The following is a 15,056-nucleotide window of genomic DNA, read 5'->3' as shown; positions in this document are numbered from 1 at the left end:
CCGTGAATCTCTGTGAAGGCGTGACGGGTGCTGACAACGTCTTAATCTCCCGTGACAGGTGCGTCTGCTGATGGTGAGTCGGATGGCCAAGCCCGAGGAGGTGCTGGTGGTCGAGAACGACCAGGGCGAGGTGGTCAGGGAGTTCATGAAGGACACGGATTCAATCAACCTCTACAAGAACATGAGGGAAACCCTTGGTACGGCTCCACAACATTCATATATCTGTGTATATATAAAAAATATATATCGATATATATATATATATATATATCACAATATCTCTGTAAGGCTGTGGGCAACATGAGATATACATAATGTGTATATGTATACGTATATATGTGTATACGAGTCCATGTGGATACATGTTGTTTATCTGCACTCATGGAAAGTTTGTGAAAATAAACTGTAAAATACACTGTAAATATACTCTAATATACACTGTACATATATTCTAATATACAATGTAAATGCACTCTAAAATACCCTGTAAATATACTCTAAAATACACTCTAAAATACACACTAATATACACTGTAAATACGCTGTAAATATACTCTAAAATACATTGTAAATATACTCTAAAGTTCGACGGTAATACAGTCTAAAATGCACTGCAAATACGCTGTAAATATACTCTTGAATATACTGTAAATATACTCTAAAATACACTGTAAATACACTCCAAAATGCACTGTAAATAAACTCTAAAATACTCTGTAAATGCACTCTAAAATACACTGTAAATATACTCTAATATACACTGTAAAATACACACTAATATACACTGTAAATACACACTAATATACATTGTAAATACACTGTAAATTTACTCTAAAATACATTGTAAATATACTCTAAAGTTCGCTGCTAATACAGTCTAAAATGCTCTGCAAATACGCTGTAAATATACTCTAGAATATACTGTAAATATCCTCTTAAGTACACTGTAAATATACTGTAAATACACTCCAAAATGCACTGTAAATAAACTCTAAAATACTCTGTAAATGCACTCTAAAATACACTGTAAATACGCCGTGAAATACAATGTAAATATACTGTAAATACACTCCAAAATGCACTGTAAATAAACTCTAAAATACTCTGTAAATATACTCTAAAATACACTGTAAACACATTCTTAAATATGCTCTAAAACAAAACCTAATCCACAGTTTATGATCTGTATTACATGAGCTTAAAGTACACTTGTTACCTTTCATTTCAGATTAAAAACCTGCTTTATTTCTTTAAATGAAGGATATATTTACGTGTTTTACGAGACAAATATGGTCAAATTCTGCAATAACACAATAATAATATTAGGCTTATAATTAAACAAGTGTCATTAAGTGACTTTTTAAAGACTTCATTTAGTGAATTCCATGTATTTCATAGATGTATTCAATATATTAAATATGGCGATGCCTTTAAAAACCAGGAAAAGTCACCATATATAGTTATGATATCCCTATATATACACATTTACTATGATTATCCTCAAACTTAACCACATAGTTTTATTTTTTTAATATTTACCTTGTTGTAGACATAAAAAGAGGGCTATCGCTTCAAAAACACATCACATCCTGATTGATGCTCTGTCTCTGTGCGATCGTGCAGTGTACCTGACTCACCTGGACTACGCCGACACTGAACGCATCATGACGGAGAAGCTTCACAACCAGGTCAACGGCACCGAGTGGTCCTGGAAGAACCTGAACACGCTGTGCTGGGCCATCGGCTCCATCAGCGGAGCCATGCACGAGGAGGACGAGAAGAGGTTCCTGGTCACGGTCATCAAGGTCGGCACCTTTTATAAACATAGCAAATTTAAAGGTGAAGTAAGTAGTTTATAGTGCCATCCAGAGGAGAGGCTGAAATTTACAACAAAGAACTGCTCCTCTGCTCACCCCCTCCCTTCCCTGAGCGCTACGGTGTCCTCGGCCGGTCAAACGTCGTCCTCGTCGTCTTTCTCCGTGTCAGCAGATGAGGTTCGTGAGGACGAGGGAGAGGGCGGAGCTACCGCGGCCGTAGCAGACTAAGCGAGAAAGTGGAGAGATTGGAGGCGGGACTTCCGCTACAAGCAAAGCGACGGTTGATTTGTTCTCTCGCGTTTGTCCTTCCGCTACAAGTAAAGCGACGCTCGATTTGTTCTCTCGCGTTTGTCCTTACAGGCTCCCGTAGAAACATGGCGTCGTGGCAATGCAGTAGCGGCCCGTGACCATGTTATTTTGCATGACTTTTTGAAACGCTACGAAAAATGAAACAAAGAATATTATACAGCGACTAGACAATGCAGGAGCACATAATATGTATAAAAAAGTGGATTTTGGGTCATATAAACCCATAAATACTACACAGTGTCCCTTTAAATAAAATGATCCATTAATGACGTTTATCTCCGCTGGCACCTATTTTGGACTTGTGTTTAACCTACATACTGTAGACTCGTGCATGTGCTTTAATAACACAACGTTAAATACCTGAAACAAATGATCGCAGATTTCTTACAGCTTGAATATCGAATCACACAGTTGATCAGTGAAAGAGGATTAATTACAATTCATTATAAACGCGAGTGTCGACAGGTCAAAGCAGCTTCGCCTGTAATTCACCGATTACTGCCGTAAAGTACGAATAAACGCATGTGAACTAGCGTTCGCTAAGCTAGCTTCGTTCCATGATTTCCGTGCATTGCCGTAGCACTACCGCGGAATGAGAGTTGCGTGTCGCAGAAATTGAATTTAACGTGTTTCGCTGGTTTATTTTCAGTTGTTTTCGAGTCTCTTCCTCCGTTTCCGCCATTATTTGTGCGTTCTTCTTCTCAGGCTTCCTTGCGCGACGTAAACGGCGAGCAATACTGCCCCCCAGCACTTCCTGTAGCTAGTTCTGGATAGCTCGTGTGTGTGTGTGTGTTTGGTCGTGTTTGTTTGCACTGCAGTTACAGATATGAAGCAGCCATTGTGTGTGACTTGCAACAACGATAACACAACATTTTTGTAGTCGACGTAAATCGATGCAGCCTAATCATCAGATTTAAAGGTCCCCTATTGTGCAAAATCAACGTGTCAAAATCAAAATGACGTGTGTGGATCGGTGATATGAGGAGCACGGGTTTGAAAGCACTGCAGAAAGATGTAGATGTTGTCCTACATTTCTTCTCAACCAAAGGCTGCCTTTCTGTCGTGTTACCACGTTCTCTCCTCGTGTTGTTGATCCACACACGTCACTTGCAGCCGCATTAAAACTGGTGCGTTCAGGGTCTTTTTCTAGCATGGGAGTTTACATACACGCCGCGCCGCGCGGCGCATTAATCGTTTTTCTTAGATTTTAATGTTTTTATGATCGCGAGAAGCCAAAATCGTGGTCACTCTATGCATTACGGTGAAACGCAGTAACGACAGGTAAACGGACATTACTATGGGGTATATGGAGCGGGGGTTGGGACGACAGTGCATGACAATAGGTGATAAGTGGCGACACTCCCTTGGAAGCAGTGGATGTGTGTTTACCTGGGTCTCATTCACATGTAAATGACCAGGCACAAAACCGAGCGTTTTGAAAAAGGCTGTTTTGGCAGAGTTATTGAACTGCTATTGTGCTTCATCCTTATGATATTTTGACTAAAGCATGACACAGACATGTTCATTAGGGCATCAGGACCTAGTTTAACTTGGGTTAATAGGGTATAATATGGGACCTTTAACACTCGTGTGTGTGTGTGTGTGTGTTAGGATCTGCTGGGTCTGTGTGAACAGAAGAGGGGAAAGGACAACAAGGCCATCATCGCCTCCAACATCATGTACATCGTCGGCCAGTATCCGCGCTTCCTCAGAGCGCACTGGAAGTTCCTCAAAACTGTCGTCAACAAGCTGTTTGAGTTCATGCACGGTGAGACATGCCGCTGTTCTTCCTCCAAACCCACTAAACCTCCTTCTCTGATTCTCTGAACGCAGATCAGTGTGTGAACGCGTTGTTCTTGTTCTTGCTCTTTTTCGATCTTCATCAGAAACCCACGACGGCGTCCAGGACATGGCCTGCGACACCTTCATCAAAATTGCCCAGAAGTGCCGGCGCCACTTCATCCAGGTGCAGGTCGGGGAGGTGATGCCGTTCATCGACGAGATCCTCAACAACATCAACACCATCATCTGTGACCTTCAGCCACAACAGGTCAGCGCAGTAACTTCACAGCGGGGAAACTTCTAAAACACGGAGCGCAGTGGGTCCCAGGGATCAGGATTGACAAACAGTGAATTTGACCACACTGTAAAACATTGGAAACTAGTAGTAGTAGAAAAGTCAATCCTAGTTTTACTTTTGTTTTTATTGGTTTTATTAGTTTTATACCTTGTAGAGCTGCAACGAACGATTATTTTCGTAATCTGTGAATCGTTTGGTCCATAAAATGTCAAAAAAAAAACGTTGATCAGTGTTTGTCAAACCTGGAAATGACGATGTTCTCGAACGTCTTGTTTTGTCCACAAAAAGATTATTCAGTTTTAATGATTTGTTTCTTAAGTGGAGCAAAGAAATTAAGTTCTCCTCTATGCAGACGATACGCTATTATCCCAACTGTACTACAGATTATAGTAGAGCTGCAACTAACGATTATTTTCATCATTTCGATTAATCTGTCGATTTATTTCCTCGATTAATCGTTTGGTCCATAAAACGTTGATCTGTGTTTGTCAAACCTGGAAATGACGATGTTCACGAATGTCTTTGTTTTGTCCACAAACACAAAATGATTCAGTTTTTAATGATTTCTGTGTTAACGTGGAGCAAAGAAACAAAGATAATTGAAAATTTAAGAAGCTGAAACGGTCAGAAATCTTGTTTTAATCGATTATCAAAATAGTTGACGATTAATACTCGTTTAAGTCGACTTCACTTTCACTTTTGGACAAACAACGAATTGAACAAATTTAAAATGACAGAGGTTTTAACGTAGGAGCAGCGACAGAACAGATCCCTCATTAGTCTCAGAATGGCTAAACTTAATGTCTAATATTTATTGCCAGAAAGACGCAAATATACCTGAACTAAACATGTTATGTTCAAAATAATATTGAAATTAAAATAAAACCATGTGTAAAAGCCTTCCTCTCCTCACCTTCAGAAGAAAAGAGTGAGAATACTAAAGTGATAAAACTTGTGTTTCCTGTGAGCTAAAACCGCAATAAGAACCTCAGAAACGACCCTGAAGGAAGGAACCTGAACTATTACTTTAAACGGCTGCTGCCGTACCATTGATAATGAAAGTTCCTGTCGCTCTGGATGCAGCTTCACGTCCTCGGGCTGCGACTGAATAATCGTGTTTGTCTTGTAAATGTCTTATTTGTCTAATTCAAAACCAAAACGATTCAGTTTTAACGATTTTCTTTGTCGCGTGGAGCAGAGAAACCAGACGACATCCACACACACACACACACACGCACACACACACACAAACTGATTGACACGTCTTCGTCCTCTTTGTTTTCCCAGGTTCACACGTTCTACGAGGCGGTCGGTTACATGATCGGAGCTCAGACGGATCAGGCCGTCCAGGAGCATCTCATAGAGAAATACATGCTGCTGCCCAATCAGGTGTGGGACAGCATCATCCAGCAGGCCACCAAGGTACCTCCACCACCACCACCATGACTCCACCGTCACACAAACACACCACACCGCCGTCTCTGTTTCTCAGTGTTAGGGCCAATTCCTATCTTAACCCTCAAGCTCAACCCTTAATCTTAACTGGCCCTCAAAACCAAGTGTTGAGGGTTATTTTGTCACTTAGAAATGGGACACCCCTTAAATGCAGATACGTCTTCAGACTGTAGGGGGCAGAATAACGCCAAAGCTGCGTCCAGTCTGTCAACTCCAAAAAAGAAGAAGAAGAACACATTTACGTCAGGATTATTTATTACGATCCGTTTGTCGGTCAAGTTATTAGGTTGTCAGTTAGTTATAAGATGATATTAATATTAATATTCAGCTGACAGTTACCACACACCACGGCTTATTGAAAAGTAAACCACACCGGCCGACTATTGACAAAAGATCGTAAAATAAAAATAAATGTTTACGCAACAATGACGTCAGTAATCCATAATATGGGCCTAAACTAAGATAATACAATAGTTTTCGTCATTTTTATATCTCTATTAACAAAGAAAATACTTCATTTGTAGCGAAAAATCGCTGTTTTCGACGCCGTCTTTGTTATGTGGAAACACGCAATGCATTCTGGGTAGCCCTTGCTCCCAAGGGTGGTCTTGGCAAATCTCAATATTGAGGGCGATACAGCCCTTAAATCGGGACAGCACTTGCACTAGAGGGAGCGCGCATTTTTGAGATTGAGGGTTAAGCAAGGAATTGGAATTCACCCTTAATCTGTCCACGTCTCTCTCTCGCGTCAGAACGTGGACATCCTGAAGGACCCGGAGACGGTGAAGCAGCTGGGCAGCATCCTGAAGACCAACGTGCGAGCGTGCAAGGCCGTGGGTCACCCGTTCGTCATCCAGCTGGGACGCATCTACCTGGACATGCTCAACGTCTACAAGTGCCTGAGCGAGAACATCTCTGCTGCCATTCAGACTAATGGTAAGGGAGGTGTGTGTGTTTACGATCTTATGTTCTCATCGTTCCATCCGCACTCACTTAAACGTCACATTTGAAGGTCAGCTGTTAGATCTGTGTTGGATAGGAAAAATGGGAGATGTTTGATGAGCGATAATCTGGAGCTGAAACAATTAAACGTCAACTGTTTTTATGCTTTTTTCATGATTAAAACTAGATTTCTGATCGTTTTTTTGAGCTCCTTAAATGTGAATATGTTCTTTGTTTCTTTGCACCACATGACAAAGAATTCATTAAAACTGAATCATTTTGTGTTTGTCAAACCTGGAAATGACGACATTCTTAAATGTCATCGTTTCGTCCACAAACACTGATCAACGTTTTATGGACCAATCGATTAATCGAGAAAATAACCGACAGAAATCTGTAGAATGGTTAGATAATAGTGTATCATCTGCATAGAGGTGAACAATCGTGGTTAAAAAGGTGGCAGATCAGTGGGAACGATGCCTTTTTTAAACGCTTGTGTCTTCTGTGTTGGAAGTTTTATCAAAGTAATACAAAGCAAATGATGTAGAACAACAATTTCAGTGTTTCTACTCTTTCAAATTAGCTCATTTGTGTTGAAAATATTCACATTTAAGAAGCTGAAAAATGACAGAAACGTGAAAATATTCACATTTAAGAAGCTGAAAAATGACAGAAACACGAAAATATTCACATTTAAGAAGCTGAAAAATGACAGAAACAAGAAAGTATTCACATTTAAGAAGCTGAAAATGAAAGAAACGTGAAAATATTCACATTTAAGAAGCTGAAAAATGACAGAAACAATAATATTCACATTTAAGAAGCTGAAAAATGACAGAAACATGAAAATATTCACATTTAAGAAGCTGAAAAATGACAGAAACACGAAAATATTCACATTTAAGAAGCTGTAAAATTACAGAAACACGATAATATTCACATTTAAGAAGCTGAAAAATTACAGAAACTAGAAAATATTCACATTTAAGAAGCTGAAAAATGACAAACACGAAAATATTCACATTTAAAAAGCTGAAAAATGACAGAAACACGATAATATTCACATTTAAGAAGCTGAAAAATGACAGAAACCTGAAAATATTCACATTTAAGAAGCTGAAAAATGACAGAAACATGAAAATATTCACATTTAAAAAGCTGAAAAATTACAGAAACACGATAATATTCACATTTAAGAAGCTGAAAAATGACAGAAACTAGAAAATATTCACATTTAAGAAGCTGAAAAATGACAAACACGAAAATATTCACATTTAAAAAGCTGAAAAATCACAGAAACAGGATAATATTCACATTTAAGAAGCTGAAAAATGACAGAAACAAGAAAATATTCACATTTAAGAAGCTGAAAAATGACAGAAACATGAAAATATTCACATTTAAGAAGCTGAAAAATGACAGAAACATGAAAATATTCACATTTAAGAAGCTGAAAAATGACAGAAACACGAAAATATTCACATTTAAGAAGCTGAAAAATGACAGAAACAAGAAAATATTCACATTTAAGAAGCTGAAAAATGACAGAAACAAGAAAATATTCACATTTAAGAAGCTGAAAAATGACATAAACACGAAAATATTCACATTTAAGAAGCTGAAAAATGACAGAAACACGATAATATTCACATTTAAGAAGCTGAAAAATGACAGAAACATGAAAATATTCACATTTAAGAAACTGAAAAATTACAGAAACGGGAAAAATATTCACATTTAAGAAGCTTAAAAATGACGGAAAACGGAAAAATATTCACATTTAAGAAGCTGAAAAATGACAGAAACGTAAAAATATTCACATTTAAGAAGCTGAAAAATGACAGAAACGTAAAAATATTCACATTTAAGAAGCTGAAAAATGACAGAAACGTGAAAATATTCACATTTAAGAAGCTGAAAAATGACAGAAACGTGAAAATATTCACATTAAAGAAGCTGAAAAATGACAGAAACGTGAAAATATTCACATTAAGAAGTTGAAAAATGACAGAAACACGGAAATATTCACATTTAAGAAGCTGAAAAATGACAAACGTGAAAAAATTTTCATTTAAGAAGTTGAAAAATGACAGAAACATGGAAATATTCACATTTAAGAAGCTGAAAAATAACAGAAACACGAAAATATTTACATTTAAGAAGCTGAAAAATGACAGAAACATGAAAATATTCACATTTAAGAAGCTGAAAAATGACAGAAACGTGAAAATATTCACATTTAAGAAGCTGAAAAATGACAGAAACGTGAAAATATTCACATAAAGAAGTTGAAAAATGACAGAAACACGGAAATATTCACATTTAAGAAGCTGAAAAATGACAGAAACATGAAAATATTCACTTTTAAGAAGCTGAAAAATGACAGAAACGTGAAAATATATACATTTAAGAAGCTGAAAAATGACAGAAACACGATAATATTCACATTTAAGAAGCTGAAAAATGACAAACATGAAAATATTCACATTAAAAAGTTGAAAAATGACAGAAACGAAATTATTCACATTTAAGAAGTTTAAAAATGACAGAAACTAGAAAATATTCACATTTAAGAAGCTGAAAAATGACAAACACGAAAATATTCACATTTAAAAAGCTGAAAAATCACAGAAAAAGGATAATATTCACATTTAAGAAGCCGTCGAAAGCTTTCTCCTCACGTCGTGTTGACGATCTTGTGCGTCTTCTCCGTTTCAGGTGAGATGGTGACGAAACAGCCGCTCATCCGAAGCATGAGGACGGTAAAACGGGAGACGCTGAAGCTGATCTCGGGCTGGGTCAGCCGATCAAACGACCCACAGATGGTGAGTTCACGAGTTACACACTGTGGTAAAAGTAGAGTTCAAAACAGGAACTTCAGAACTTATGGTACAATCGATCGAATTCGATCTCTGCGTCTGCACAGGTCGGCGAGAACTTTGTCCCGCCGCTGTTGGACGCCGTCCTCATCGACTACCAGCGCAACGTCCCCGCCGCCCGAGAGCCCGAGGTCCTCAGCACCATGGCGACCATCGTGAACAAACTGGGAGGTCACATCACCAGCGAGATCCCCCAGATCTTTGACGCCGTCTTTGAGTGCACGCTGAACATGATCAACAAGGTGAGAGGCGGAGACCGAGGTCACTTATGGTCCAAGAATGACACAAAGACTGACTTTGACCAAGATCCCGATGGACAATCGCTCGTCCAGAGACAGAGTGGACGCCATCGTGGATGAAGACAAGCTCTTATAAAGTGTGATTTCTTCTTGCAGAACTTTGAGGAGTATCCAGAACACAGGACTCACTTCTTCTACCTGCTTCAGGCCGTCAACTCTCATTGCTTCCCTGCATTCCTCGCCATCCCACCAGCCCAGTTCAAACTGGTGCTGGACTCCATCATCTGGGCCTTCAAACACACCATGAGGAACGTGGCCGACACCGGTGAGACGTCCTGTTCTTCTTGTTAGATCCACGCGTCCAAGTGTTGGAAAATGTTGTTCAAAAATGATTGAGTTTGAATGATTTCTTCAAAAAATGACAGAAACGTGAAAATATTCACATTTAAGTAGCTGAAAAATGACAGAAAGTAGAAAATATTCACATTTAAGAAGCTGAAAAATGACAGAAACGTGAAAATATTCACATTTAAGAAGCTGAAAAATGACAGAAACATGAAAATATTCACTTTTAAAAAGCTGAAAAATGACAGAAAGTAGAAAATATTCACATTTAAGAAGCTGAAAAATGACAAAGTAGAAAAAATTCACATTTAAGAAGCTGAAAAATGAAAGAAAATGAAAAATATTCACATTTAAGAAGCTGAAAAATGACAATTAGAAAATATTCACATTTAAGAAGCTGAAAAATGACAGAAACATGAAAATATTCACATTTAAGAAGCTGAAAAATGACATAAAATGTAAAATATTCACATTTAAGAAGCTGAAAAATGACAGAAACATGAAAATATTCACATTTAAGAAGCTGAAAAATGACAGAAACGTGAAAATATTCACATTTAAGAAGCTGAAAAATGACAGAAACATGAAAATATTCACTTTTAAAAAGCTGAAAAATGACAGAAAGTAGAAAATATTCACATTTAAGAAGTTGAAAAATGACAAAGTAGAAAATATTCACATTTAAGAAGCTGAAAAATGAAAGAAAATGTAAAATATTCACATTTAAGAAGCTGAAAAATGACAATTAGAAAATATTCACATTTAAGAAGCTGAAAAATGACAGAAACATGAAAATATTCACATTTAAGAAGCTGAAAAATGACATAAAATGTAAAATATTCACATTTAAGAAGCTGAAAAATGACAGAAACATGAAAATATTCACATTTAAGAAGCTGAAAAATGACAATTAGAAAATATTCACATTTAAGAAGCTGAAAAATGACAGAAACATGAAAATATTCACATTTAAGAAGCTGAAAAATGACATAAAATGTAAAATATTCACATTTAAGAAGCTGAAAAATGACAGAAACATGAAAATATTCACATTTAAGAAGCTGAAAAATGACAGAAACGTGAAAATATTCACATTTAAGAAGCTGAAAAATGACAGAAACATGAAAATATTCGCTTTTAAAAAGCTGAAAAATGACAGAAAGTAGAAAATATTCACATTTAAGAAGTTGAAAAATGACAAAGTAGAAAATATTCACATTTAAGAAGCTGAAAAATGAAAGAAAATGTAAAATATTCACATTTAAGAAGCTGAAAAATGACAATTAGAAAATATTCACATTTAAGAAGCTGAAAAATGACAGAAACATGAAAATATTCACATTTAAGAAGCTGAAAAATGACATAAAATGTAAAATATTCACATTTAAGAAGCTGAAAAATGACAGAAACATGAAAATATTCACTTTTAAGAAGCTGAAAAACCAAAGAACACAAAAAAACAGGGTTTTTTTGTCTTGTTGAGCCTTAACTTCATATTCTCTTGTGTCTGATCGTGTGTTGATCTTCTTCTTCTTCTTCTTCTCCTTCTCCTCATCGTGGTCCAGGTTTACAGATTCTCTACACGATGCTGCAGAACGTGGCTCAGGAAGAAGCAGCCGCTCAGAGTTTCTACCAGACGTATTTCTGTGACATCCTGCAACACATCTTCTCTGTGGTCACGGACACGTCGCACACGGCAGGTCAGTGTGACACACACACACACATTCTTGTACTTGCTGCATACTGAGGACTGGGTTGCTGACAAAGTGAGGACCAGCATTTCCACTTTATAAATCAACACAATAACAAATATCTACTTCATGAATGACAAAGAATTACTGGTTGCAGTACCATAAAATGTCTGCAGGTGGTGCCCCAACTTTTTCTTTTTTTTTTAAATTTTTGGTCTAAAATTTGGCAAAAACGTCATACTACACTATGTCGTCCAAAATTTTTTTTAAAAGTGACCCAAATTTTTGGTCCAAAATTTGACAAAAACGTCATACTATATACTATGTTGTCCAAAATTTGAAAAAAAAATTGCCCAAAATTTTTGGTCCACAATTTGACAAAAACGTCATACTATACTGTCGTCCAAAATTTGAAAAAATCTTTGGTCCAAAATTTGACAAAAACGTCATACTATATACTATGTCGACCAAATTTTTTTTTAAAAATTGACCAAAATTTTTGGTTAAAAATTTGACAAAACCGTCATACAATATACTATGTCGTCCAAAATTTGAAAAAAAAATTGACCCAAAATTTTTGGTCCAAAATTTGGCAAAAAAAACATCATACTACACTATGTTGTCCAAATATTTTTTAAAAAGTGACCCAAATTTTTGGTCAAAAATTTGACAAAACCGTCATACTATATACTATGTCGTCCAAAATTTGAAAAAAAAATGGACCCAAAATTTTTGGTCCAAAATTTGACAAAAACGTCATACTATACTGTCGTCCAAAATTTGAAAAAATCTTTGGTCCAAAATTTGACAAAAACGTCATACTATATACTATGTCGACCAAATTTTTTTTTAAAAATTGACCAAAATTTTTGGTTAAAAATTTGACAAAACCGTCATACAATATACTATGTCGTCCAAAATTTGAAAAAAAAATTGACCCAAAATTTTTGGTCCAAAATTTGGCAAAAAAAACATCATACTACACTATGTTGTCCAAATATTTTTTAAAAAGTGACCCAAATTTTTGGTCAAAAATTTGACAAAACCGTCATACTATATACTATGTCGTCCAAAATTTGAAAAAAAAATGGACCCAAAATTTTTGGTCCAAAATTTGACAAAAACGTCATACTATACTGTCGTCCAAAATTTGAAAAAATCTTTGGTCCAAAATTTGACAAAAACGTCATACTATATACTATGTCGACCAAATTTTTTTTTAAAAATTGACCAAAATTTTTGGTTAAAAATGTGACAAAACCGTCATACAATATACTATGTCGTCCAAAATTTTTTGTCCAAAATTTGGCAAAAAAACATCATACTACACTATGTTGTCCAAATATTTTTTAAAAAGTGACCCAAATTTTTGGTCAAAAATTTGACAAAACCGTCATACTATATACTATGTCGTCCAAAATTTGAAAAAAAAATGGACCCAAAACTTTTGGTCCAAAATTTGACAAAAACGTCATACTATACTGTCGTCCAAAATTTGAAAAAAAAATTGACCCAAAATTTTTGGTCCAAAATTTGACAAAAACGTCAGACTATACTGTCGTCCAAAAGTTGAAAAAAAAAATTGACCAAAAATTGTTGGTCCAAAATTTGACAAAAACGTCATACTTTTTTTTTTTCGTTGACAAATTAAGTATAGCATGTTATAGCAACCTGAGGAAGTGATTTCAATGAAAACAAAGTCAGGACCGGTCAAGTGTCCTCACTCCGATGTCACTCACATCCAGAGCACTTTATGGAGAATGTGTAGAAGCTTCTGGAGTAAACTGACTTGTGTGTGCGCGTGTTTATGTGTAGGTCTGACCATGCACGCGTCCATCCTGGCCTACATGTTCAACCTGGTGGAGGAGGGGAAGATCACCACTCCGCTCAATCCTGCCAGTCCTTCCAACAACCAGGTCTTCATCCAGGAGTACGTGGCCAACCTGCTGAAGACGGCCTTCCCTCATCTACAGGAGTGAGTTTGCACACACACACACACACTCACAAACACACACACACACACACAGTGTGTAGTAAAGGTTGTCGTGTGTGTGTTTCAGTGCTCAGGTGAAGGTGTTTGTGACGGGGCTCTTCAGCTTAAACCAGGACATTCCTGCCTTCAAAGAACATCTGAGGGATTTCCTGGTCCAGATCAAAGTGAGTCCCACACATTCACTATGACTTTTATTTGATTTAACTTAAGTTTTGAGTCATTAATCAATAGAAATGTGTATTTTTTTTAAGTGAAGGCTGATAAACGTGGTGTGTTTTTTTTTTTTATCAGCGTCAGTGTTCTTCAGCGCTGAGCTGTTGTTTCCACTAATAACATTTACACCAACAATATTCTGGCACAGGAGCCACAAACCAGACATATATTTAGAAACAAAACTGTGTGTGTGTGTGTGTGTGTGTGTGTGTGTCACTGAAGGTCACATGTTCACGAGGCAAGTTTTTGTGAACCATTTAATATTCAGGTTACCATTGTTTTTTTTACACAGAATCAACAAATAAAAGTCAACAATAGACAAATTGGATTAAAGACAAACAAAATCACATATAACATGTAATCGGCACATTTACGTAGAAAGGTTCGGTATCGGCCAGGTTTTTTTTTTATTCACATTTTTGTAATTAAATCGTAATATCTGTCAGAAAAAAAAAAATTATTTCATATTTTCCTCAAGTACTTTACCTCTATTTAAAGATATATCTCTTAATACACATTTAAATGACTGCACCAAAGCCCATAGAGAAAATCAGTGATTTTAGCTCACAGGGACACAGGAGCTGCTGGTCTACTGCTGCCTCGTGTGGTCAATTTGTGTCACTGAGGTTAATCTTAAACGAAGGATTTTAAAAGCCGAATTGACAAAATAAGTCATGTGAACTCAGTGATGGAGGCAGCAGTGGATCAACAACTCCTGTGAACTCCTGTGTCTCTGTGATGTTAAAATCACTGATTTTCTCTTTGGGCTTTTGGTGCAGGGAGAGTGAGCGGTTCACTAATAAAAACAGATTTTAACCACTAAACAAAAGACTCGCCTCACAGTATCTACGTCAGTTTAAGTCTACATTATGTCAAGAACATGTTCACGTCTTTATCTCACTGTTAGACTGACCTTTCCTTGTGTAAACTGAAGTTAGTAAACCACTCACTCTCCCTGCACCAAAGCCCATAGAGAAAATCAGTGATTTTAACATGACAGAGACACAGGAGTTCACAGGAAGTTGTTGATCCACTGCTGCCTCCATCTCTAACTTCAAACGTCTTATTTAGTAAAATTCGGCTTTTGTAAAAC

At 36.7% G+C, this 15,056-nt stretch overlaps 1 protein-coding gene across 1 annotated transcript in view; it reads left to right on the top strand.

Moving 5' to 3' along the window:
* The window catches only part of LOC310933994 (exportin-1), a 42,068-nt gene that overhangs the window by 24,789 nt on the left and 2,223 nt on the right, over positions 1-15,056 (top strand). Inside the window, exons 13-24 of the mRNA XM_083897593.1 lie at positions 59-197; positions 1,624-1,805; positions 3,738-3,894; positions 4,013-4,176; positions 5,494-5,628; positions 6,414-6,597; positions 9,322-9,428; positions 9,530-9,724; positions 9,878-10,046; positions 11,632-11,766; positions 13,573-13,732; positions 13,818-13,914. Coding sequence (XP_083753719.1) covers positions 59-197; positions 1,624-1,805; positions 3,738-3,894; positions 4,013-4,176; positions 5,494-5,628; positions 6,414-6,597; positions 9,322-9,428; positions 9,530-9,724; positions 9,878-10,046; positions 11,632-11,766; positions 13,573-13,732; positions 13,818-13,914 — 1,824 coding nt within the window. The remainder of the gene's footprint in view (positions 1-58; positions 198-1,623; positions 1,806-3,737; positions 3,895-4,012; positions 4,177-5,493; positions 5,629-6,413; positions 6,598-9,321; positions 9,429-9,529; positions 9,725-9,877; positions 10,047-11,631; positions 11,767-13,572; positions 13,733-13,817; positions 13,915-15,056) is intronic.

Source organism: Microchirus variegatus, assembly GCF_963457635.1.
Source record: "Microchirus variegatus genome assembly, chromosome: 11".
In the NCBI taxonomy this organism is placed as follows: Eukaryota; Metazoa; Chordata; class Actinopteri; order Pleuronectiformes; family Soleidae; genus Microchirus; species Microchirus variegatus.
Note: the sequence above shows the minus strand (reverse complement) of the source record. Positions and strands in the feature narration are given on the sequence as shown.